This window comes from Cynoglossus semilaevis, chromosome 1 (genome assembly GCF_000523025.1).
Source record: "Cynoglossus semilaevis isolate Cse_v1.0 chromosome 1, Cse_v1.0, whole genome shotgun sequence".
NCBI classification, from domain to species: domain Eukaryota; kingdom Metazoa; phylum Chordata; class Actinopteri; order Pleuronectiformes; family Cynoglossidae; genus Cynoglossus; species Cynoglossus semilaevis.
The window spans coordinates 10,079,387-10,101,644 of NC_024307.1; the positions used below are offsets into that span (position 1 = coordinate 10,079,387).

At 40.9% G+C, this 22,258-nt stretch overlaps 1 protein-coding gene across 10 annotated transcripts in view; it reads right to left on the bottom strand.

Moving 5' to 3' along the window:
* Positions 1-632: 632 nt before the first annotated feature.
* pcnt (pericentrin) overlaps positions 633-22,258 on the bottom strand; it is a 29,904-nt gene continuing 8,278 nt past the window's right edge. For 7 of the 10 annotated variants that reach the window (XM_017033268.2, XM_017033259.2, XM_017033273.2 and 4 more), the window contains 50 exons: positions 21,751-22,006; positions 21,579-21,658; positions 21,216-21,471; positions 20,820-20,920; positions 20,581-20,692; positions 20,169-20,295; positions 19,951-20,070; positions 19,799-19,862; positions 19,505-19,609; positions 19,279-19,390; positions 19,083-19,123; positions 18,864-18,995; positions 18,534-18,774; positions 18,310-18,436; positions 17,468-17,921; positions 17,115-17,267; positions 16,911-16,982; positions 16,639-16,743; positions 16,129-16,281; positions 15,556-15,702; positions 14,247-14,407; positions 13,783-13,943; positions 13,492-13,673; positions 13,241-13,403; positions 12,793-13,035; positions 11,853-12,085; positions 11,603-11,707; positions 11,274-11,294; positions 10,715-10,951; positions 10,456-10,629; positions 10,170-10,322; positions 9,912-10,091; positions 8,803-9,816; positions 6,958-7,128; positions 6,703-6,871; positions 6,243-6,577; positions 6,054-6,156; positions 5,676-5,848; positions 5,322-5,582; positions 5,040-5,197; positions 4,559-4,688; positions 3,611-4,402; positions 3,316-3,528; positions 3,005-3,220; positions 2,652-2,878; positions 2,493-2,572; positions 2,283-2,412; positions 2,074-2,189; positions 1,628-1,783; positions 633-1,080 (listed from right to left, as the gene is read on the bottom strand). In XM_017033268.2, coding sequence (XP_016888757.1) covers positions 1,049-1,080; positions 1,628-1,783; positions 2,074-2,189; positions 2,283-2,412; positions 2,493-2,572; positions 2,652-2,878; positions 3,005-3,220; positions 3,316-3,528; positions 3,611-4,402; positions 4,559-4,688; positions 5,040-5,197; positions 5,322-5,582; positions 5,676-5,848; positions 6,054-6,156; positions 6,243-6,577; positions 6,703-6,871; positions 6,958-7,128; positions 8,803-9,816; positions 9,912-10,091; positions 10,170-10,322; positions 10,456-10,629; positions 10,715-10,951; positions 11,274-11,294; positions 11,603-11,707; positions 11,853-12,085; positions 12,793-13,035; positions 13,241-13,403; positions 13,492-13,673; positions 13,783-13,943; positions 14,247-14,407; positions 15,556-15,702; positions 16,129-16,281; positions 16,639-16,743; positions 16,911-16,982; positions 17,115-17,267; positions 17,468-17,921; positions 18,310-18,436; positions 18,534-18,774; positions 18,864-18,995; positions 19,083-19,123; positions 19,279-19,390; positions 19,505-19,609; positions 19,799-19,862; positions 19,951-20,070; positions 20,169-20,295; positions 20,581-20,692; positions 20,820-20,920; positions 21,216-21,471; positions 21,579-21,658; positions 21,751-22,006 — 9,447 coding nt within the window. In that variant the 3' untranslated portion in view covers positions 633-1,048. The remainder of the gene's footprint in view (positions 1,081-1,627; positions 1,784-2,073; positions 2,190-2,282; positions 2,413-2,492; positions 2,573-2,651; positions 2,879-3,004; positions 3,221-3,315; positions 3,529-3,610; positions 4,403-4,558; positions 4,689-5,039; positions 5,198-5,321; positions 5,583-5,675; positions 5,849-6,053; positions 6,157-6,242; positions 6,578-6,702; positions 6,872-6,957; positions 7,129-8,802; positions 9,817-9,911; positions 10,092-10,169; positions 10,323-10,455; positions 10,630-10,714; positions 10,952-11,273; positions 11,295-11,602; positions 11,708-11,852; positions 12,086-12,792; positions 13,036-13,240; positions 13,404-13,491; positions 13,674-13,782; positions 13,944-14,246; positions 14,408-15,555; positions 15,703-16,128; positions 16,282-16,638; positions 16,744-16,910; positions 16,983-17,114; positions 17,268-17,467; positions 17,922-18,309; positions 18,437-18,533; positions 18,775-18,863; positions 18,996-19,082; positions 19,124-19,278; positions 19,391-19,504; positions 19,610-19,798; positions 19,863-19,950; positions 20,071-20,168; positions 20,296-20,580; positions 20,693-20,819; positions 20,921-21,215; positions 21,472-21,578; positions 21,659-21,750; positions 22,007-22,258) is intronic. The other 3 variants (XM_025054692.1, XM_017033264.2, XM_017033277.2) reach the window with 2 other exon arrangements.

Genomic DNA, 22,258 nt, shown 5'->3' on the forward strand with positions numbered 1-22,258 from the left:
CTTCGCGAGCAAGGATACGAACGATTTAAACGTCACTGACATTTGCAAGGCGAAGCCCAACTGTCTATATGAGGCTAACAAGCGGTGTGTCCTGATGAACAAAACGAACAAACTTCTCAGCGGACTAGACTGTCATTGGCTGACGTTAAACTGCTCAAATTATTCAATGGTTGTTACGAAAGAATAGTATATCTCCCAAGATAGCAGTAGCACTATGGGAGTTAACTATAACGGTTTCTAATGTCTATGCAAGGGTATTTTTTGGCAATAAACGCGGTTTATCAAATCTAATTTTGGCTAACGTTAATAATATTTTTCAGCTACATCTAAACTATATTGGTTTTTATTTGTAGTCCACAATGTTTTTTTAATCTGAAAAAACAAAACAATCTTGTTTTTTGGCGGATGCCCCATGGACTTTATCTTTAAATATATAATTTATTTGTAGTATAGTTTGTTTTATCCAATTTTAGCAAAATGTTGCTATTTCTGCTATAGTTTGAATAACATTTAGTCATGGTTTGGTCATTTTTTGGCCATAACCAACATTAGTTTTTTGTCTCTCTTCTTGTAGTATTATATATATATATATTTAAATTTTAATGAACACAAAAACACTCCCATCTGTTTAGTTTTTGATGGCACATTTAAAATATTTATTAACTTCATAGTAAAAACAGGTAATACAAAAACAATTAGCTGACCTCTATATAATTGTGCACTCTACAGTTTTGTTGTGAATTTCCAGTATAAAACCAGTGCACATTGGGACCCATTGGCATAAGACTTATTTACAATGTAGAAAATATGTCAGACAAATTAACAGACAAAAACTACTGCAATAAAAACAATTGTTCCTGAAAGATCTTCGAAATACTTTACAGTACAAAAAGATTCTTTAACAAATTTAAAAAATAATTTATGTAGATATAAAATTTACACCATCAAAAAGTTTTAACACACATTTGATATTAAATTCTACACACATATAAGGCATATACAGTGTTACCAATAACTAGACAAGTGACATTCTTTTGCTGTGGACGTGTTACTTCTGGTTGAAGTGGAGAAGAGATGACCCTGAAGAACACAGAAACAAAAACACAGGAAACATAAATAAGACATCACATTTGAAAAACAATGAAAAAAAGCAAACAAAAACACAGGAAACATAAATAAGGCATCACATTTGAAAAAAATAATAATCTGTTGAGATTTAATTTAGACACCATTTTGAAATTTACTAAGGACTAATGCCTTCTTAAATGGACACTAAAATAAATATATATTAAATAGATAACATCTTTCCAAATGTATGTATTTTAACATTGCACCTTTTGCAGTAAAAAACATCAATGTCTTGCAGGTTTCTTTGTTGACTTGAGTGCCCCCCCCCCATAAAAGCATATTTTTAATGTAAATGTAATACGTTTCAAATATTTATTCTCAAAACGAGTCATTTTGAAACATTTATATTGCCAGAGTCCTGCAGGACATTTTTGTCGACATGAACCCCAACCAGTGGTGAACTCGGTGCCTGATGACAAGTCAGTACCCATTCTGAGACGATTGTGCTCCTGTGCTGCCCTGTTGTTTGGTGGAGTGAGCCCGTTACACTCACACTCACCTGGACCGTTCAGGTAACGTGGCGACAGGCAGCTCAGGTACAGCCACGTCCTGTTCTCCTGCAGCCAGCGCTGCCGGTAACCAATCATATCAGGGGAACAGGCGGACTGTATCCTCCGTTCCTCTTTAGGGGGCACGGCTAAATGAGCCTTGCCTACTATGTTGGGAGATGATAGAACACAGTGGTTTGGGTGGGATTTGATGGCAAAAACAAGAAACAATCCCAGGTCTTTGACATATAAGATGTTTGGTACTGTCTTGCACAGAAAGGAGTGAAGAAGGTTGCCAGATAAAATTGAAATGACTTAAAAAAAAACACCTAAACCCAGTGCTCTGTGTCTTTTGATGTAAGTACGTGGAATAAAGAGAGAATTTTTTAATATACTGTCACCAGTGTTTTCTTTTGGTGTGTTTTTTTAAACAGAACTGTATGTGAATGTATCTCACCTTCCTTATTTCCAAGTAAACGCTGCTGAACTTTTTCAAGATGGTGAATATATTCCGTCAGGGATCTCTCTGAATCCTGGGGCGCTCCTCCAGACAAAGTGGAGTTAGAGTATGTCCTAATGAGTGACAAAGACATTTTGTTAGTCATCAACACTGTTGCCTAGGATCTCAGGTTTTAAAAAAATTCTTAGCCGAAGAATGGACCAAACCTATTGTGTAACCTGAAGGGTGATTTACTCGGTGGAACCAGAGCTGACACCGTCTCTCTGTTTGGAGGCGAGTCTAAACTTGATCTTGGTTGTTGTTGCTGCTGCTGACGTAGAACTTCAACTTTAGGAGCTAAAATGAAAATTTAGGTCAACTCACAATCTCAAATTATAATGATAGATATCATCTTAGATTCTGTTGACTGTACTGACCCTGAGCATGTCCATTAACTGTACCAGTGAGAGACAGTCTTCTGATAGCCTTCTGCCATTTCCTGGTCAAGAATTTCATTCTGGAAAAAAAAAAGTTTTCACTCACAAATAAAGACTGAATTAAGTCAAATGACTTTAACATACAGGTACAACATTTACCTTGATACAGCGATAACTGCTCGCACAGCAGACCTAAATCTCACGAGTGGTCTTTGCTGTGTGGTGAGCATGGTGGAGGGCCGAGCTCCCATACGAGCTATGAGACACAGTGTGGCCTGTTCACACTCCTGGAAACCTCCTAACAGCAGCAGCAGGTAACGCTTCTGGTAAACTAGAGCCTTCCTAAAACTCTCAGCACGAAGGTATCGCTCATACAAACGCTGTATCTGCAAATGGAGGAGGAGAGGATGTAAGAATAAGAAGATACTGTCAAGCTTCCATGTATGGCTACTGGGTTCTTTTATTTAGGAATTGAGAAATAAATTGCTCATGTAGCTGTATTTCCTCCTGACCTTGTGGTTGGAAGTCACATCACTGATTGGTCTGTTTTCAGTTTCTGACGTGACCTTGGCAAGCTCGTTCTTCGAGTGTCGTAGTGTCTCCAGGTACAGGAGTTTGTGTTTGAGAGTGGCCCTCTCCTGACTCAGTGACGTTACTTGCTCCGTCAGTTCCAAGTTCTCATTTAGCAGCCGGTCCAGCATACCAGATGCTGGTGGCATGGATGGCGTCTACAGGGATTGAAGTCCATTAATCATCATTATAGTAGATTTTTATGATTTTTATTTTTTTTTATATAAGACTGACATGAGAACAACATATGTACCTGTTGGTTTTGATGCGAGCTGCCAGCCTGGGCATCGTCATCGTTGATGTGATTTTCCTGATGCCGTTTAGATGCAGCCTTGTGTTTGTGGCCTATTCTACCAGAAAGCCTCTGAGCAGCCATCTCCTTCTCCTCTCTCTGCAGCTCTGCCAGGGTGTTGTGCAGCTCCTGCATACACTGCTGATCCTGTTGCCTCAACAACTCTAGTTCACTCTGAAATCAGAAAGTTAGTTTTTAGTCAAATGTCTTCAAAATCAATGATCAATGAATAAGAACATCTTTGACTGTATCCTACCAGTTTGCTATTAGTTCTCGCCTGTCGTCTCTCCCTCTCCATCTGCTCCTCTTTTCCTTTCGTCCTCTCCCGCTCCCACTGCTCCTCTCTCTCCCTCTCGTTGTCCTTCATTACTTGAATTTTCTCCTTCAGCTCCGCAAGTTCCACTCCTTGATGTTTGGATCGCTTTCGCTCCACCTCCAAATCATGCCTAGCCTCCTGTTTCTGTATCTTCAATGTCTCTGCAGCTACACGACACCGAGTTGCAGCCTCTTGTTCTCTCTGCAGCTCCTCTCTCCTCGCTCTGTCCTTCTCTTCCCATTTCCTCCTGCAGTCCAGCAACTCGGCCCTGAGTTTGTTCGTCAAGGTTGCAAGCTCCTCCCCTTGCCTTCGCTCCTGCTCGAGCTGGGCACGCATCTCAGAGATGAACGTCCGGTCTCTGGCTGCGTCTGCCTCATGTCTGCGACTGAGCTCCTCCACCTGCCTGGAGCAGCGGTCTCTTTCTTCGTCCAGCTTGTTGTGAGCTTCAGCTAGTTTGGAGTGGATCTCACTTAAGCGACTTTCAGCTACAGTCAGGAGATGTTGGAGGTGAGAATTTTCTTTCAAGTAGACGTCCTGCTGGTTTACAGATCGCTGGCGCTCGTCTTCAAACTGCCTCTGGGCGTCGTCCGCACGTTTCTCCAACATCTCACTGCGAGACTGTTCAATCTGAAGCTCTCGTCTGAGGTTGCTGGAGATCACTCTCTCCTGCTCGACCTCACTCTTTAGAGCCGTGACCTCTGACCTCTGACCTTCTAGGGATACTTGCAAAGCCTGTGGAGGGGGACAAAAAAGGAAGGGTCACCTTTCAGAGCATGAAAGGAACTGAACTGAAATATACTCTGGACTCACTGTAGTACTTTAATTAAATATACAGTACATCTTAATACAGTATACACCGTTATACTTGTATCTTGAATAATATTTTACCTCTTTTCTTTCTTCTCCTTGTTTGTGCTGACGGACAGTCAGGTCTCTCTCTTGCTCCAGTTGTTGTTGAAGCTCGTGGACTTTGGTTTGCTCTCTCTTCAAAGCTTCCTCACCTTCTTCTATAGCTTGTCTGGTAAAAGGAAAACAATTTATTCTTACTTTTATGCAACAATCAAATTTTTGTGGAAGAAAGTTAAACTGCACAACCAAAAAAAAAGTTATGAACAGTAACTTAAGTGTATGATCAACCATAAAGGAAAACTGCAAATCATATTTAAAAAAACAGTAACTATTTGAAACTAGACATTAAAATACACTACAGTAGGAGAACGAAAGGCAAAAAAATTTTTCAGCTGACGAGACTGACACTAACAATATGGTTCCATATCTGCCATTTCTCCTGCTGCGTTAGCATGCGCTGATCTGATTAACATTTTGAAAATATGACAGTGTCCTTTATTGCTCTATGCAGGTACGGTACCTGAGTGAATGAATTTTATTGTGTTGTTCTTGGCGAGTCTCCAGAGCGCATTTCAGTTGTTTCTGACTCTCCTCCAGCTCTGTTTGTAACCGAGTCTCAATCTGTACATCAGCCGGTAGCTGATAACGCTGCCACTCTTGTTCAGATTTGTTGAAATGCTGAGGAAGAAGAATGGAAACATTAGCAGAAAGTTTCAATTACATTTTTTTTAAACACTACAACTACACTGTTTCCCAATTCCCAAATATTTTTTTTTATGGTCTACAGCGTAGTAGGACTCACTTGTGTTTGTCTCTGTGCCATTCGACACAGCAGCTCTCTGAGAGCAATCACAGTCTCCTGCAGCGCCTTCTTCTCCTGCTGCCAGGTCATGGGCGGGTTTGAGGATGTTTTGTCCTGCTGGTCCATCAGACTGGGACCACCTATACTTAGACACTGATTCTGACTCAGTGAGAAAGCATGAGACTGGCTGGACGAAGTGGGACGCCGCTGGGATAAGGTGAGGATTCTGCAGCTCTCCTGATACACTTTCTTCAACAGACCCTGCAGGATCGTCCCAAAAATAAACTGAGTATTTTTAAACTAAATATCAAATACATACAGTGTAACAAATGCCAAAATGTTGACCGAACCGACCTGAAGCTCTGGTGATAGCAAGTCATCACTGTAGCTCATGCTGCCTGCAGCACTGTCTGTGTTTGCTGCCGGGTTCATTCCTCTGCAGCGCAGATATTCCACAAACTGAGCATCCAGTCTTTCAGTGTGTTCAAGCTCCTCTCGCAGCCTCGCACCCAACTCTGAACTCACATCTAAACCACAAGAGCAGAAGTTTGGTTAAGATGCAAAATCTGTAGTAATAACACTTCAGTGAGTACTACTATTGCAGTAAAAGCAATGCCTTGGTACGTTGAGGTTACTCTACTTAAGAAGGGGCTCCTAAAAAAATCAGTTTATGATTCATTTGAAGGGATTATATTAAAGATACATCACATCCATCTGCATGCAAATACTCACTGCTTCCATATCCATCACTGGCCCACTCTGGTGCTGACATGGAGGAGGTTGAGCCGAGTGGAGATGAAGGTGTTGTGAGGTCGAGTTCTTCCAAATCTTCTGCCTAAAAACAAAGGAACGGACATTTATCTATACATAACTGACAGAGTTGATGGAAAAGAAGATAAATTAAACTACTGGAGTGCATACTTTATCAGTATAAAGGGAGTCGATGATAGAATAGTTGTCAGAGGCCGACACTGTACGTGGAGAGTGTGTACTGTGTGAGGGTGGGTCTGGTGTGAGGGTCCGAGATTGAGGAGGCTCCATCACAAGCCTGGGAGAGGTCTTGATCTGAGGCAAAGTCAGGCCTGTGCTGTTCAGAGCACTGAGCTCAGAAAGACGGGATTCCAGAATGGAAGCATGAAAACGTTCAAGGACTCTATCCTCCAAACATTCCTGTCTCCTCAGTACTTCTGGAGAACTCAGAGAGACTTCATCGTGGGAGACACTCACAATGTCAGCAAAAGCTCTGTGAGAAAAGTCTAAGATGAAAATAAATAAATAAAAGTTTAAACATTTCATGAAGAGAACATTTTTTTAGGGAGTAAAACATTTTTTACATTAAACACCTATTTGCAGAGTAAGTACATAAAGGCCTGGGTTTTACCCTTCTGTTTGTATCCCTGTCCTTGACAGCGCTGTTGCAGTTGTTTTAATTCCTTCTGTTGATTGGCCAGTTCTTCTTCCTGCACAGCCAGACTCTCCTGTAAACTCTGAAGCTCTGCTTTTAGTAGCTGGTTATCATTTTCCAGGTCAAGAACGGCACGGTCTTTGTTCTGGCAGACAGAGGTATCTGAGTTCAGAACCCACAGAATAACTCATGTTAAGCCACAGTATATATGATCAGTATTGTGAATCCTACCTGTCCATCCTCCTGCAGTATCTCAGCCCTTTCTGCAGTGACGCTGAGATCCTGTTTGACTGTGGTCAGCTCTGTCCTCAGGGCCTCATGTGTTTCCTTCAGTTTGATGAGCTCATCCTCCTTCTGTCTCAAGGCACCGTCGGCTTTAGCCAGGGTCACTTCAGCATGAGTCTGAAAGACATCGAAATACGGAATCACAACATGAAATATCACAATATTTCACACTGATCCCATTGAGCTAAAAGACCTTTCAGATTCAAAACATGTAACATACATTAATAGTCTTCTAAAATGCACACAATCTTTGAAACATTAGATATGGTTTAGATGATTCACAAAAAAAATATTTGTAGTTGACATTTGCTCTAGCTTTTCTACTAACTATTTACATTTGTTACGGTGGACAATTGAGGTCAACAGGAACAACAGCTCCATGGATTCTGAAATCATCTTTCTCACTCATCCATTTAGATGTCTTGTCAGACAGATCTGATCCAGAACCACATGCTAAGGAAACACACATTTGCTTAGAACACAGCAATTGGTAATCAAAGTTCTGTCGTCCAACTCCTTTGACATGACCACTAGTCACATACCCAGGACTGATCAGTCTGTGGAAGGCCTGCTTCAGCTGAAGATACAAGGCCAAAACATGCTGTAGTACAACTAATGATGAGCCCTGGAGGTGTCACTGTGCAGCCTTGTCAAGTTACCAAAAAGCAAAAAGTGAATAAAATAAAATAAATAAATATAACTAAATGCACAAAAACTAAGAGCAATAAAACATAATGAGCACCAGATGTTGCTTCATTTTATACATGTGATGCGTTATCATGATCTACTACCAAGCATAACCTAGCAATGGTACACTGTGACTATCGGAGCTACATCAAAAACATCTGTGCACCGTTACAAAACAAGTCAGATGCTAAAGCAGCAGTTTCAATGCATTACTTAAAAACAAACAACTTTTCTTTGCTTACCACATCCTACTGGCAGAGAATGTAGCGAAACAAATGTAACCAAATGCACCAGTATTGAAATCAAAAACTTGAGATAGCAAAGTTTTGTGCTTCTCCTCCCCCTTCCTCATTTTAGCTCAACTTCCTGCGTGAGCGACTCTGCTGTGGCTGCACTCTAACACGTCATCACGCTCCTAACAACAACCAGATGCGGTCTGGTCCACAGTCACCAGCACATCTATACACTGCACAGAAAAACAGTGGCAGAAACATTTCCTGGGTGGACGTGGGGCTAGCTGAATTTTCAAATCTAGTCTGACTGACGAGGGAGACCTTGGACAACTGACTAGATGGGTATTTACAAACACTTTATCAGGGAAAACAGCAACATTTTTATTTTATAATACATGAAACAATGTAGAAATAAGTGCCTGCAAACTAAAAAAAAAACAAACAAAAAGGTGTTTGTGTCATACACAGATGCACCCAGACCAATCTGGATGTTATTTATCTTCTATCATCCAAATGCTTTATTTTTCAAGTTATTTAGTTTCTGCACTCCCTTCATTTGGTTTATCTGTAGTCTATTCGTGTCTCCACTGTGTTTAGTCTCATTCTGTGCAAAAACATACACAGTGCAAAGCCGCAGCTGGTGGACTAGAACCTGAAACCTTCAGGACCTAAGTCTTCTTCCTTAACCACCAATTGCCCCCAATTAGGTCAAAACCAATTTAATACAATGCAAATAGACGACTAGTCTTTATGTTTGTTTCTAATTAATTTAGGCGGACAAGGCTACCAACCAATGCACACCCTTTTCACAAAGTATTCTGGAAGCAGTGTTCGTGGAATTACACTCATATGGTAAAATCAGGCCACTAACCAGTATCTCTTTTTGAGCCTCCTCTTGAAGCGTTTTCTTTTCTTCAAGCTCAACAGTCACATCCTGGACACGACTCCTAAGTGAAGCCACTCCCTGCTTGAGCTGTTCGGTGTCATCTTGGAGTTGTTGCCCTCTCCTCCTGAGGTCTTCATTCTCAGCAGAAAGCTCCTTATTTGCAGCTTCAAGTGTTTGGACCGTTGCCTGTTTGACATCAACCAGTTTCTCCATGTCGACCAACTCCGCTCTCACCTCCTGAATTTGTCTCTCAAGTGTGAGACTGGTTTCTCTCAGGACACTTATTTCGATTTCTGTATTCTGCTCTTTTGTTTTAAGGGTCTCGATCTCTCTCACACGCTCCAGTTCCTTATTCTGGAGCTCAGTGAGCTGAGTGTTGAGATGAGCCTTCTCCTCATGCATGGAAGCTGCCTCTTTAGCCTCAAATTCCCACTTTTCCTTCTCTTTCTCAGTAACTTTCCTCTTGTTCTTCTCTTCCTCCACCTGTACTTTCATCTCCTCCAGCTCAGCTTCCTTAAGGTTAAGGAGACCCTGAAGTTCATCCACCTTTTCTTTCTCAGCTCTCAGCCTTTTCCCCAGCTCCTGCCCGTGTCCTTTGTACTCCTCCTCCTGGGTGAGCAGTAATCGCTCCAATCCCTCTCTTTCTGCCAACGCAGTCTCAAGCTGACCCTGTAACACTTTGAGACGAGACCGGAGTGACCGAGAGGAGGCAGAGTGAATGAGACTGAGCTCCTGCTTCAGGCTACTCGGTTCACTCCTCCTCTGCTGATCCTGCTGAGGTTCAGGACTTCGGGCAGGAGAAGGGTTGATGCTGTCACCGTCCTGAGAGTCACTGACTTCGTGCAGGTTGGGTCCCAGTGTGGCCAGTTCTGCCTGCAGCGTACTGATGACCTCATGAAGACGCTCCTCCTCCTCCTCTTTGTCTTGACGCAACCTTGTTATTTCAGACTGAAGATGTTCCACCTGTGAGCGGAGATCATCAAGCTCAACCTCCAGATTCTTGTGGGGAAAGAAAGAAAAACATTGACAATTAGTCATAGCCTATATGTACACATATTTACAGTTTTACTGCTGTAAGTTCAGTCTTTACTCACCTTGTTGTTCTTGATGTTCTCAAGTTCTTGTTCAAGTCTTTGAACCTCATCATTAAGGTGGTCAATCTCCTGGTTCTTCTCTTGTAGAAGCGCTGAGGGCAGGGTTTCCTCCTTGGTCTCCTCCACCTCACTTTGTTCATCTCTCTCTTCTTGGAGTAAAGTTAGGGCAGTAACGTTCTCCTACAAACAGTTTGTGAAAATTAGCAAATGTGACATTAACAGATAATCATTATGTTGTGAAGCAACATCAGCTCTGACCTTCAGAGCAGCAATCTCTTCTTGGAGCTCGTTCACACGAGCTGCATTCTGATTGGACAGCAGCTCCAGCTGCAGAGTGAGATGTTTGAGTTCAGTCTCTTTGATGATCAGGCTGCTCTGAACATTCTCCAGTTGAGAAAGAACAGTCTCAACCTAAAGGACGATATATTATTTATTGACATAAAATACATTTATGATAAATGAATAAATAAAACACTGGTTTATATAGAAGACAAAAATCAGCCCACTTTAATGTCACAGATTTTCTGATTGTATTTTCACAAACCTCTCGCTCTTTGTTCTGTAAGCTCTGCTGAGCTGTGTCCAAAGCATCTCTCAGCTCCTGGGTGGGGTCACGCATGTTGTCATGGTAACAGTGTCTGGTCTCGTCCAGTTTGGACTGCAGGGCTGAGATCTGAAGCTTGTTGGAGAGCTGCTGCTGCTCCAGCGCCTGCTTATCCTGAAGATGAAAAGAAACTCTTAGGGAAAAAAACGAGAGAAGAAATTAACCCTGAATCTGAATTTAAATTGACATCTGTTCTCACTTGTGTCAGCTCCTGTTCTCGAAGCCTGGTTTTGTGTAGTTCTTGTTCAAGTTCACTGATGGCTCTGTTATTGTCTGCACTGTTGAGCAGAGCTTGTTCCAGCTCTCTGATTCGTCCAGCCATCTTGTCAATCTCTTCGTTGCGCTCTGCGACATCACGTTGAGCCTGCTGGTTGGCTGCAAGTAAGGAGGCGTGGTCCTCCATCTTGTCTTTGATGATGGCTTGTAGACTTTCCACCTAAAAGCCAACGTAAATAGGAGCATTTAAGAAACCAAGTTTCTGAAGTTTAATTTAGAAAATAAAATAGAATCAAATTTGATTTGAAGCTAGGAAAGCCATTCATCGTGGACAGCCACTTGTACTATGCTATGCAGTAAGACTTGAAGGTGAAGGACATACAAGGTGTAAATTCAATTTAGCAATAAGCAGTAAAAAGGGAGTAGAAAACTACATGTAAGCTCTGGCATCAGACTACTGATAATTACATTGATTTACACATCATGCACATGCATCCAAGGAGCTACAGGTAAGAGACGTAGGCTTCCGTGAGATATCATACCTGCAGAGCCAAGTCCTCAAACTACAGCAATCCATTCAGCAGAGATAAACACACAGCAAATGTCAGGCTCATATCAAACAAACAATCAAACAACCAAAACACACAGAAAAAAAACAACCTCTCTCTGAATAGTTTTTTCCATACTTGGTTTAGCTGGTCCACCATCAATATTGCCAATAATAATATCACACTTGAATTAACATGCAAAAGTGACAATTACCCAGAATGAATCTGCTCATTTTAGGCAAAACACACAACATGTTAATACTCATTCATAAACTTTTGTCAAGTTATTCTTGTACTGTTAGTATTTTGTTAGAAAGCCTCACCTTGTTTCCTTTGTTATCCACACTAGTCTGTCTGAGATGGGACTCCAGTCTCCTGATCTCCTGCTGGAACTCATCTCTCTCATGTTCACGCTCTACAGTTTGCTCCTGTAGGTACAGACATTGATGAACTAAAAGCTATTATCAACATTAGGACATTGTCTGTAAAACACTTCACTGAGGAAGAATGTACAAATGGAATATTGATGGAACCATTATTTAGATTACATTTCAATGTAAAGAAATAAGTCACCTGTATAAACTGCCGTTCGTGCTTCAGCTGTTTCTCAAGTGCCTGGACGTGCTGGTTGAGGTCATCAGTGTGGGTCTTGTGGTGCAGCTCCGTCTCCAGACCCTTTGTTTCCTGCTCCTCCAAATCTCTCTCCAACACACGCAGGCGCTGAGACAGCGACCGGTGATCTCTCTCAGCCTGTCGCTGCAAGTCCAGTCTGTCCTGAGCCAAACGCTCAGTTTCTGCAAGCAGAGCTAAAAAAGGAGAGAAACGCTCAGTTTCTGCAAGCAGAGCTACAAAATGAGAGGAAAAAAAAAGATTAGGAAAATGTATATAAAAGTTTCTGAAACTAGTAAACAATCCATACTTGTATTTTCAGTGCATTTTCTTGTGAAAAGAAACCAAATTCTAGTCTATATTTAAGAAAAAAGGAGCCTTCCGAAAAACCTGAGGCCTCTCAAAGAAGAAACCAATTTTAAAACTAGTTCCTTCCCAGTCTTGTCATAACTCACAAACCTGACAGTATCCAGTTGAAGATCTAAAATCCACAATATTTAGATGTTCTGCAGGAGGCCCCCTGTTGGTCAAACTGCTATAAATATCCTTCTCTGGCTTAACCATTAGAGCTGGAAACCTACATCCCTTTCTTACATACAGATTATACACCAAATGCAGTTTTTCACAAATAATAGTATGAATACAGATGTTAAAACAGAACACACAAAACTCAGAGTATTTGTTACAAATGTATATGCAACTTCAATCTGCACTGCAAAAAATACTGCATTCAAATTCCACCACTCCATTCTGATTCACAAACCTGTGTGAGAATCTATATTGAGACAAAGACCTATGAAGAGAAGACACACCTGAGCACAGATATTACATAAATGCACAGTGAAGCTCGATGTAATAGTTGTTACAGCTGAAGATACTTAATATGAATGTTTTGTCCACTCACCTTTCTCTCTTTCCCCGAGGTCAGAGCACAGATGCTCTTTCTGACGGAGGAGAATGGAATTCTCTTCACTGAGCTCCTGGTGCTTCTGTCTGAGGCTGTCCAGCTCTCCGCTGAGACTCTCCATCCGTCGCAGCTTCTTTTTAAGATCCTCCAACTCCTCTACAAGTCTCTCCTCTTGGGCCTCCCTCAGCTGCAGGGACTCCTCCAAGGTCACTTTCTCAGCCATGTATCCATCAAGGAGACCTTTACACAGACAATGTAAACAGAGTGAGGTTCAGAATGTTGTTAGTTACATGGTAAATAGATATGGTAAACATGTGTTTTAGCAGAGGTGATGAAACCTGATGAAGACAGAAATGAAGCACACAAAGAGTTGGTTCTTTCGCTGCCGTAACTTAGTGACATGACGTGTGGTGTGAAACAAAGCCTGCAATCATGTGGTGTTTACCTTCGGCCTTGTGCAGCTCCAGCTGGAGTTGACTCTTGAGCTTCGCCTCCTGCTCAAGCTGCTCTGCCAAGAGCTTGTGCTGCTTAAGGAGCTGGGTTGAGTCTTCTCTGCCCTGAGAGAACTTTTCCTCCAGAGAAAGATGAACATCATGAGTCTCCTCCAGCTGGACAAGAAAAAAAGAAAACACCACTGATTACTTTGCAGCTCATACAGTTTATTCAATAAGTCTTAAAACTTTTCAATCTTCAAACCTGCGTGTTAGCGTGGTTGAGCAGCTCTAGTAAAGTGCACACAGTGTTTCGCAGTCTACTGCAGGCATTTAGAGCAGCTTCTTCTCCTTCAGGAGAGACCTGAGAATCTGAGACCAGCAGGCTCTCGCAGAGAAGCTGCGTCAGCTCCTGTTCCTCCGCTGACATGTCACCAACTGTAATACCTAAGGGAGAAGGTAATGATATACAGTATATACTTTTGTTAAATATCACACCTTTAAAAAGATATTTTTTATCTTTCATGTCAACCAGAATTAATTACATTAAACACACCTGACTCCTCTGAGTCTTTTATCCCCACTGAGCTCTTCTGGTGAGATGTAACAGTTTTGGCACTGATCTTTTGTCCAATTAGTTCTTCAGTTGCAACAGTGCCACGTACCATGTCAATCAGCACCTTACTCAGCTTTTCATTAGCTCTGTACAGTTTGTGTCTGGATAAACAAGTAAAGATAATTGTTATTATCTGCTTAATGGAGATTCAAATTCTGCCTCTGTACAGTTTGTGTCTGGATAAACAAATATCAAATAAAGAGAATTGTTATTATCTGCTTATTGGAGATTCACATTCTGCAACATTTAATTTCAAACATTGACACAAGGTAAATGTTAATACCATCTTCATTATGAAACTATATCTTTGTCTAAAGAGTACACACAAAAACATCTAGTATCAGGTCATTTTCTCACTTTTCATGCACATGACATACACAAACAAAGACAAAGATGAACTGAACCTTTCTTCTTTGGCAGAGTGTAAATCATCAGTGAGCATTTTCAGAAGGTTGCCTCCCTCCTGACTTTCTCGCTCCCTCCGTTGAAGAAGAGTGTCCAGGGTCTCCATCTCAGCACGCTTTCCTTCCAACTCTCCCTGCAGACAGTCAACCTCAGCCCGCAGCTGAAAAACAAAGGAAACGTGTAAACTATTAGTGCCAAGGTTTTTTCAGTGGTGTGTTACTCTCACACAGGTAAACAGAGCGAGACACTTCAGAGGCAATCTCAATGTCAAAAAGCAAACAACAAGAGTTTAACGACAAAAATAACACAACCGCATGGAGAACAACATCCCAAAAGAGCAAGGAACATGACAACAGCATAGGATGTGTGTGTGTGTGCCTGGAAGGGAAGGGAAAAGCTTTCATTAAAAACCATCAACAACAGATGTCAACTGTCAGACGTAACAATGACTAACAATAACCAGCAGCCAGATTAGTAGTGTAAAAAAAGACTTGGGGAAAAACTCACCATACACAAAACAAAATAAAAAACATTTTTGTCTGATCTTTAAGTTCCACAGTGATTCAGTCATGAGGAAAGCCTGAGTGTTTTTAGTAGGGTGCATTTTCTCTCTATTTAGTGTTTTCTTACCTTTCTGTCCTCAGACTCTTTTGTCTCGCTCTCCTATCACTATGCCTTCCCTCTCTTTTTCCCTCCCATCAAACATGCCTCATGCAGCCACCTGCACCAAACAATGAGGTAGCCGTGGCAACAGCACCCTCCCAAACTCTCTTAAGCTTCTTTTCGCAAACCTCATGAGGTGCGTGTGTTAGTATGTCACAGGAAGTCAGGAAGGTGCCATGGAAACAAATGCATACAGTCATGCTAATTAGTGTGTTCATTGTGAATGATTGCAAAAATATGGGCACAAACACCTTAGCAACAACCAAGATAAAGTCAACGAAAATCTGCAACTTAAAAACAGTAGCCTTTCCTACTGGTTATTTAAAAACTTTTAAGAAATTTCTGCAGAGAAGTTTTGCACCACACTTACTAAAAACAGTGAGGATAATTAACATGTACATCCTGCAGTTTTCCTCATACATTTTTTAACAATAAGTACTGTTTTGTTTTTAGTTTTATAAACACAAAAAAAATCCTGTAGCTTGACAGGAATATGGCCTAGTATCTTCCTATGTTAACTCTATCCCTCCACTCTATAAAAGCATGTGTTAGTACACCACGTCAAGGTTTACATTAGTCTAACTAACTTATTCCTTATTATTATTCCTACGGTTGTGAATGGATATAATGTTGATGTAACAGTACCTGGGTGACCACAGCATCAAGCTGCTGCAGCTGTGTGGTCAGTTGGCTCATTTTGTCCGTGTAGCTCTGCTCCTTCTTCTGCTGTTCAGACGTGAAGCTCCGCCTCAGGTCTTCAAGCTCCACCTCTTTTTGATCCTCAAACTCCGTCTATAACGAAAACAGTGATGAGGTGCCGTTTTTAACAGAGCAATTCACTGGCCATGCAATTTCCATGTTCCATGTATGTTCTGTGGAACTGTGGCAGACCACTGCCCTCAAATTTCAGATGGTTTAATCCTAAATCCTATACAGGATCAAAACACTATCCTGTTCTGCAGTAGTACAAACAGCAGCAACACAAACACACACGTGACCCAACAGTCATCAGATTAGGAGAACAGAGACAGACAGACAGATTAGAGCATTTCAACATATATGATGATGGAGGGATTATGAGAACATCTGCAGTGACAGTGTACAACAGAATACAGTATTAGTAGTATTAGGGCAGTGTCAAACACACAGGAACTACAGAACCATATATGACATCACATACTGTGCCCCACAGCCCTCGACCCCATCATCCACTTTTACCTTTAGCTGATTAATTTTATCCTGTAACTTCTCCTCTGATTGGATTTTGAGAAGCTCCACCTCTTCAACAAAGTGCTGACGTTGCCTTGACGATTCCTCTTCAAGCTCTCGACGACAGGCCTCAAGCTCTCGGGCAGAGACACTCTTCAAATCCTACAACATACATGCAAACAGACAGTTCTTGTTAAAAACCACACAGTCAGTATTTATTTTGTTTTGCACTACCCAATACAACTGTGTGCCTTCACAGAAACAGCCTTTACAAGTAATAAATAATGACCTTTTACTTTTTTGTGCAGGAGAAAGCTATTTTGTTTTGCACTACCCAATACAACTATGTGCCTTCACAGAAACAGCATTTACAAGTAATGAATAATGACTATCTTTTTACTTTTTTGTGCAGGAGAAAGCCAAGAAAAGTAAAAATGTCAAACTTGGCAAAAATAACAAAATCACTGAACTAGAAAGAAAACATGTTCCACCAAAAACACAGAAAATACCAAAACAGACCTGCAGCTTGAGCTGATGTTCTTGGATAAGGTGTTCTTTCTCTGCACTGTAGGTGTGTGTCAGTTCCTGGAGAGCATTGTTGTGCTGCTGTTCAAGTTCTAGAACCTTAAACAAAGCAAACGAGAAATAAAGTAAAATCTCATGATCTTTGTTATACTGAGAACTGGGCAAAGAAATCAAATATATTCTGTAATAAGATTATGCAATTATCTCATATTTTTTACATTTATTTGTAGTCACCAGTAAAATAAAATCAATTATTATGCTAGTACCTGCTTCTTCAGTGTCTCCAAAGCTTTACAGTGGTCGATGTCCAAGGACTCTTTTTGGGCAGCCAGCTCAGCCTGTTAAAATCAAACAAACAAATAAACAAATAAATAATAAGTTTGGCAAAAGCCAACAGTGTCAGACGCTGTCAGACTATTAAACATTTAGGACATGAGAACTAGACCAGATCATTTCTTCCCACTCCTCACCTTGTGCACATGGGTGAACTCTACCGCCATGGCACTGAACTTCTCCATGTGCACCTGAGCCATCTCCTTCCTCAGCTCCTCCCTCTCTGATATTTGGTGACTCAGGTCTTTTTGGTGCTTCTCTTCCAGCTGCATCAGTTCATCACGAAGCAACTGGAATTAAATAGACAGCAGATAAACAGTGTAAATTCTCAGGGCTGTGGAATTTAATACACAATATAAATGCTTAGACAAGAGCAACATAAGTAAACGTATTGAAAGATATTTAGTTTTGTTTAAAACACTTGGTATGAAGACATGATGGTGAAGGAAATGCCATGTCTCTTGACAATTTTAAAGTAGAGCATTCTTACCTGCACTTCCTTCAGGTATGTAGCCTCCAAGGTGTCCATGTTACCCAGCAGCCTTTTCTCCAATTCATCCTTCTCGTCTTGGTGCTTACGTGTTAACTCAGCTTCCAAAGCTTCAAGCTGAGCTTGACTGGTTTCCAATAACGCGGCCTCCAGACTTTGAAGGTCTGCCGTTTGTTTGGAATGGAGGGCTGATTCCAGCGCAACAATCTGAGCATTGTGTTGTGATTCAAGGTCAGCTCTCGTCTCTCTAAGCTGATCTCTGTGACTGGCACTGAGTGAATCTATCTGTTCTCTGTGCTTCACGCTGAGGGCATCCAATTCTGCAGCGTGTTTGTTCTGTAGATTTGCCCTTTCATGTTCCAGCTCATTTTGATGTTTGTTCCTCAGCTCTGCCAGAGAGGTTTCATATTTCTGGACCAAACTCTGCTCCAACAGTTGTTTTTCTTTCTCAAACCTGAATACAAAAACAACGTTTTTGTAAGTCTGAATGTGGAAAATTATGTATGCAACATTCTACCACAGAACATGCATCAATTATATAAAACAAAACCATGCTAAAGCTTTCACATTTATTTTATGTCAAACTGAAGCAATTTATTGAATGTTATAATTATGTTCTAGCTACTTGTTTCACAATTTCATTAGCAGATCTGAGCATAGAGTTTGACCAAGTCGAAAAGTTAAATTGAATGTTTACATGTAAGACTGGTTTTAGAAGATCTGACTGAGATCTGTTTCCATATTGTGTTGTCATTGTTATTGTCTAAATGAGCCAACAATGGATAAAAAAAAAAAATCAAAGTCCAACTTTAAGCAGTCTTGTTCTGTTTCAAAGGTCTTACTTCTCAGCTGTTTGCTGCAGTTGCTCGTCACTCGGCTCCTGTAGGCCATTGCTGAGCTTCATGACCTCTGTTTGATTATTCATATCCTGTTCTCCTCTGCTGTGACTTACTGTCAGCCCCTGTGAATCTACAAATAAACACCATAAATTTACACAAAGTCACTTAAACATAGGTGCTTCATTCACTGAGATTTTATTATTATGATTTTTTTTTGAATCCCTTACTCTCATGGTTGTCCAGCGCAGTCTGTAGAGACGTGACGTGTTGTTTTTCCTCTGAAAGCGCTTTTTCACCGTGTGCCCTCTCCTCAGCTCCTGTGTCAAGGTCTGACCTCAGAGCAGTTATCTCAGCGTCATGCTTCTGTTGGAGTTCTTCTCTCAGCCTCCTCATCTCATCAACTTGTTCACGCTCTTCATTTAGAGCCTCCTCCAGATTACTGAGCTCCGCAGCAAAATCCTTTTTCATCTAGATAGACCAAACAGAGGGCATGTATCCAGATCCCGTTTTGTATTGCAGTTTTGTACATTTTTACACCTGGGATGCATTATATGTACCTTTTGTGTGTTCTGAACCTCAGCTTTGTATTGTTCGTTTAAGGCAGCCAATCTATTCTCCAGGTTATGGATGATTGTCAACCTGCTGTGCAGCTCCTCACTGTGACACCACAGCCTCAATTCAATCTCCGCCTAAAAAAAAAAAAAATCCCAATGGCATCAGATTATTTATAAACGTGGTGTTGAATTATAAAATGGATGGTCTAGTTTTCCTCTTACCTCCACTTGTCTGGAAGCTTCTGCTTGGATTCTCGTAAGTTCTAAAAAATTAAGTGTGGTATGTAAAACCGGTTCAAACTTGATTTGGTAAAAACACTGACAGCAAATGTTAAGTCAGAGTCTGAGGAAAATGCAGCATTAATAAAAACACTAATCAAAAGGACATATTTGTTACATGTGAAAATATTTAAAATACCTCGCAAGTGACCTTCAGAGACTTTAGCTTTAAGTTGCTCCATCTCCAGGGCATGGCGAGTCTTCATCTCCTGCAGCTCCACGTAGTAATGGTCCGTGAGCTCAGAGCGCACCTAACACACGAGTGGTGATATAGAAACAGATGAATGAGAGACTGAGGATGATGTGCCTGTAACTTTAACTTAAATTTTAAATGGTAAATGGTGGTGCGGCTGTCGCTGTCTGACCTGCTGCACTTCTTCCTCAAAGGACACAGTCAGAGAAGATCGAAGGTTTGACAAATCCATAGAATGTTTTTCCTCCATCTGAAGTTGTAAGGTGTCCAGTAAGTCCTTAAAAATAAATCAGAATGTTACATTGAAGTGATGTGCAATAGAGATGGGGAGGCAATTTTCACATAGCAACCTAGCTGAAGAATAAGTATTAAATATTTAGAGTGCACTGTACCACCCATTTGTCTGATGATAACCTAAAAATGCCTCTTTCTAATAATCTGTGAGCATTTCATCGTTTGTCTGTACCGTGTGTTTTTCTTGGTTTAGGCTGGTTTCATTTTCCTCCTTATTTTCATTTTGTGAGATGAAACTGATAACAAATACAAAAACTGACATTACTTACAGAACGTTGCTTTAAAGGAGACTCATCACAATGAAATAAATGCTGTTTTTAATACCTGTCATTTGCAGTTGAAAGCACAGACTCCTCCAGAGCACCTTGTACCAGCCTCAGCTGGAGAAGAGCAAGTTCCTCTCTGTAACTCTCTTCTGCTGCCTGTAGCCGCTTCTCAAAGTACCTTCAAGTGGATGAAGAGCAAGCATGTGTTTTAGTAGTGGGGTTAACAGAATAAATATGATCACAAACAAAGGAGTTAAAAAAAAAAAACATAGAAACCTTCTCAGGTTCTCCAGCTCAGCCTCATTTTGTTCCTTGATTCCTCGTTTTTGTTTGTTGAACTCTGCTTTCAGACATTCAATGTCGTCCACACGAGATGAGCGAGCGAGAAGCTGCTCTTTTAGCTCTGAGACGAGAGACAGAATAGATGAGAATACATAAGCTGATGATACTAATGTGTCAATGTCTTTCTCTTTGTATTTTAACAGAGAAACATTCATGCCTGTTAAAGTTAACACATTAATTGCAAATTCGTTAAAAATCCAATTTTTTATGCATTTTAACATATGGACAGAATTACAAGCAGTTTATCTAACAAATCCATTAGCCATCTACATACTGTTGCTCTGATACACAAAAAAGCAAAAGGAATATTAAGAAATGTTTAAGGTGGAAACTAAACCAATCTCACCTCCCAGCTCTTGGCGACTCGCCCTCATGTTCTCCAGCTGAGTCCAGAGTCCACTGACCTCTTCTTCAGAGCTTTGTTTCAACAAGGTCTTCTCCTTCTGAACATTCAGAACCTGTTACACAGAAAAACAAACGTTAAAATTATTGAAAATAATCAAACCTTAACACCTCTATAGTTACAGTTGTTACATACAATAAGTTGCAACGGTCATGCATTCTCCCTTATTTGTATATACTCGCCTCTTGTTGCAGTTGCCTTTCCATCTCCTCTAGGTGTCGCACTTGCTGGTTTTTCTCCAGTAGTACTGCCTTATGGCTGGAAACCAATTCCTCCAGAGAACCTGAGGAAAATTGACGTTGTGGGAAGAGCAGTGAATAACAATTTAATGAGGGTTTTTTTTTTTTTTTTTTAAATCTGTACTGTGCAGAAACTTTGTTAACAATACAAAAAAAGTTACAGTAACATTTGCACAAATCCCTGTAAATCTAAAAATAGCTCAAGTAAGAGCAGTTTTCAACAATAATACAGAAGTATACAGTAAAAGATGGAGAAGGGAGAATACATATTTGAATCACTTGTACTTACTATTTAAATGGAGAAAATTCAAAAGCGTTTTAATAATGACTGTGACTCACATGCTGCAGCATCTCTGTCGGCCCAGGCTTGTTTCAGCTCCTCCTCTAGTTTTTGGTTCTCCTTTTTACTGGAGACCTGGAGCTCCTCCAGTCTGGTCTGTGACTCCTGCAGCTGTGACTGGGCTTCAGACAGAGATTTCTTCACTTCTACGAGGGATTGTTGGGTGTTGGTGAGATTGTCCTGGCTCTGTGACAGAGAGGTCTGGAGGATTGACCGAGCAGCCTCAGCCTCTTCATTACACTTTAACCTTAGTGCCTAAAAAAAAAGGAAACAGAAAATGAAGAGAGCAGTGTGATCTTTAATATTCTATTTATTAGAAACAAAAGCCGTCTTTGTTGACTTCAGCGATCAGATAAAATCACCTCGATCTCCCCGACATGCTTCTCCTCCATTGAGGTTCTTTCCTGAGCAACACGAGTCTCCCAGGTCTGTATCAACTCATCTAAAAATGAAAACATAAAATAAATTGGTCAGTTACAAAGAATATTAAAGAGGACATCAGCAAACTAAAACAACATCCAGTCTGGACTTTACCCAAATCTCTTTGCTGCTGCTCTCTCAGCATCTCCAGGTGCTCCTGGTTCTGATGTCTGAGCCGGTCCAGTTCTAGCTGATGCTCAGCTTGCAGAGATTTTTTCTCCTGGGCAAATGTCTCCCTCATGGAGGCCTGAGCCCGAATCAGTGCAGACTCCTGCTCCTCCTGCAGGATGGTTTGCGAGCGGTCAAGTTGAGACACGTGGTCAGTGGTCAGACTTAGGCGCAGGGCTTCAAACTCAATCAGTTTTTGTGCCTAAAGGACATTGGGAAAATTAGAATTAGGAATGTCTTTTCAAGAAAAATTCAAATTGTACAGCTGCTAGAAATGATCCAATGACTAGTCAAATGATTGTGTATAAACATGAAACAAACTCATATTTTACACAGAACTTCCTCCTCTGAAACATTCTTCAGTTAGGCTAACAGTTAATCCAACTAAATGACACTATAGTTTACCAAGGTGTATATTACCATGGGTCATACTTTTAAAAGAAAATGTATCCTT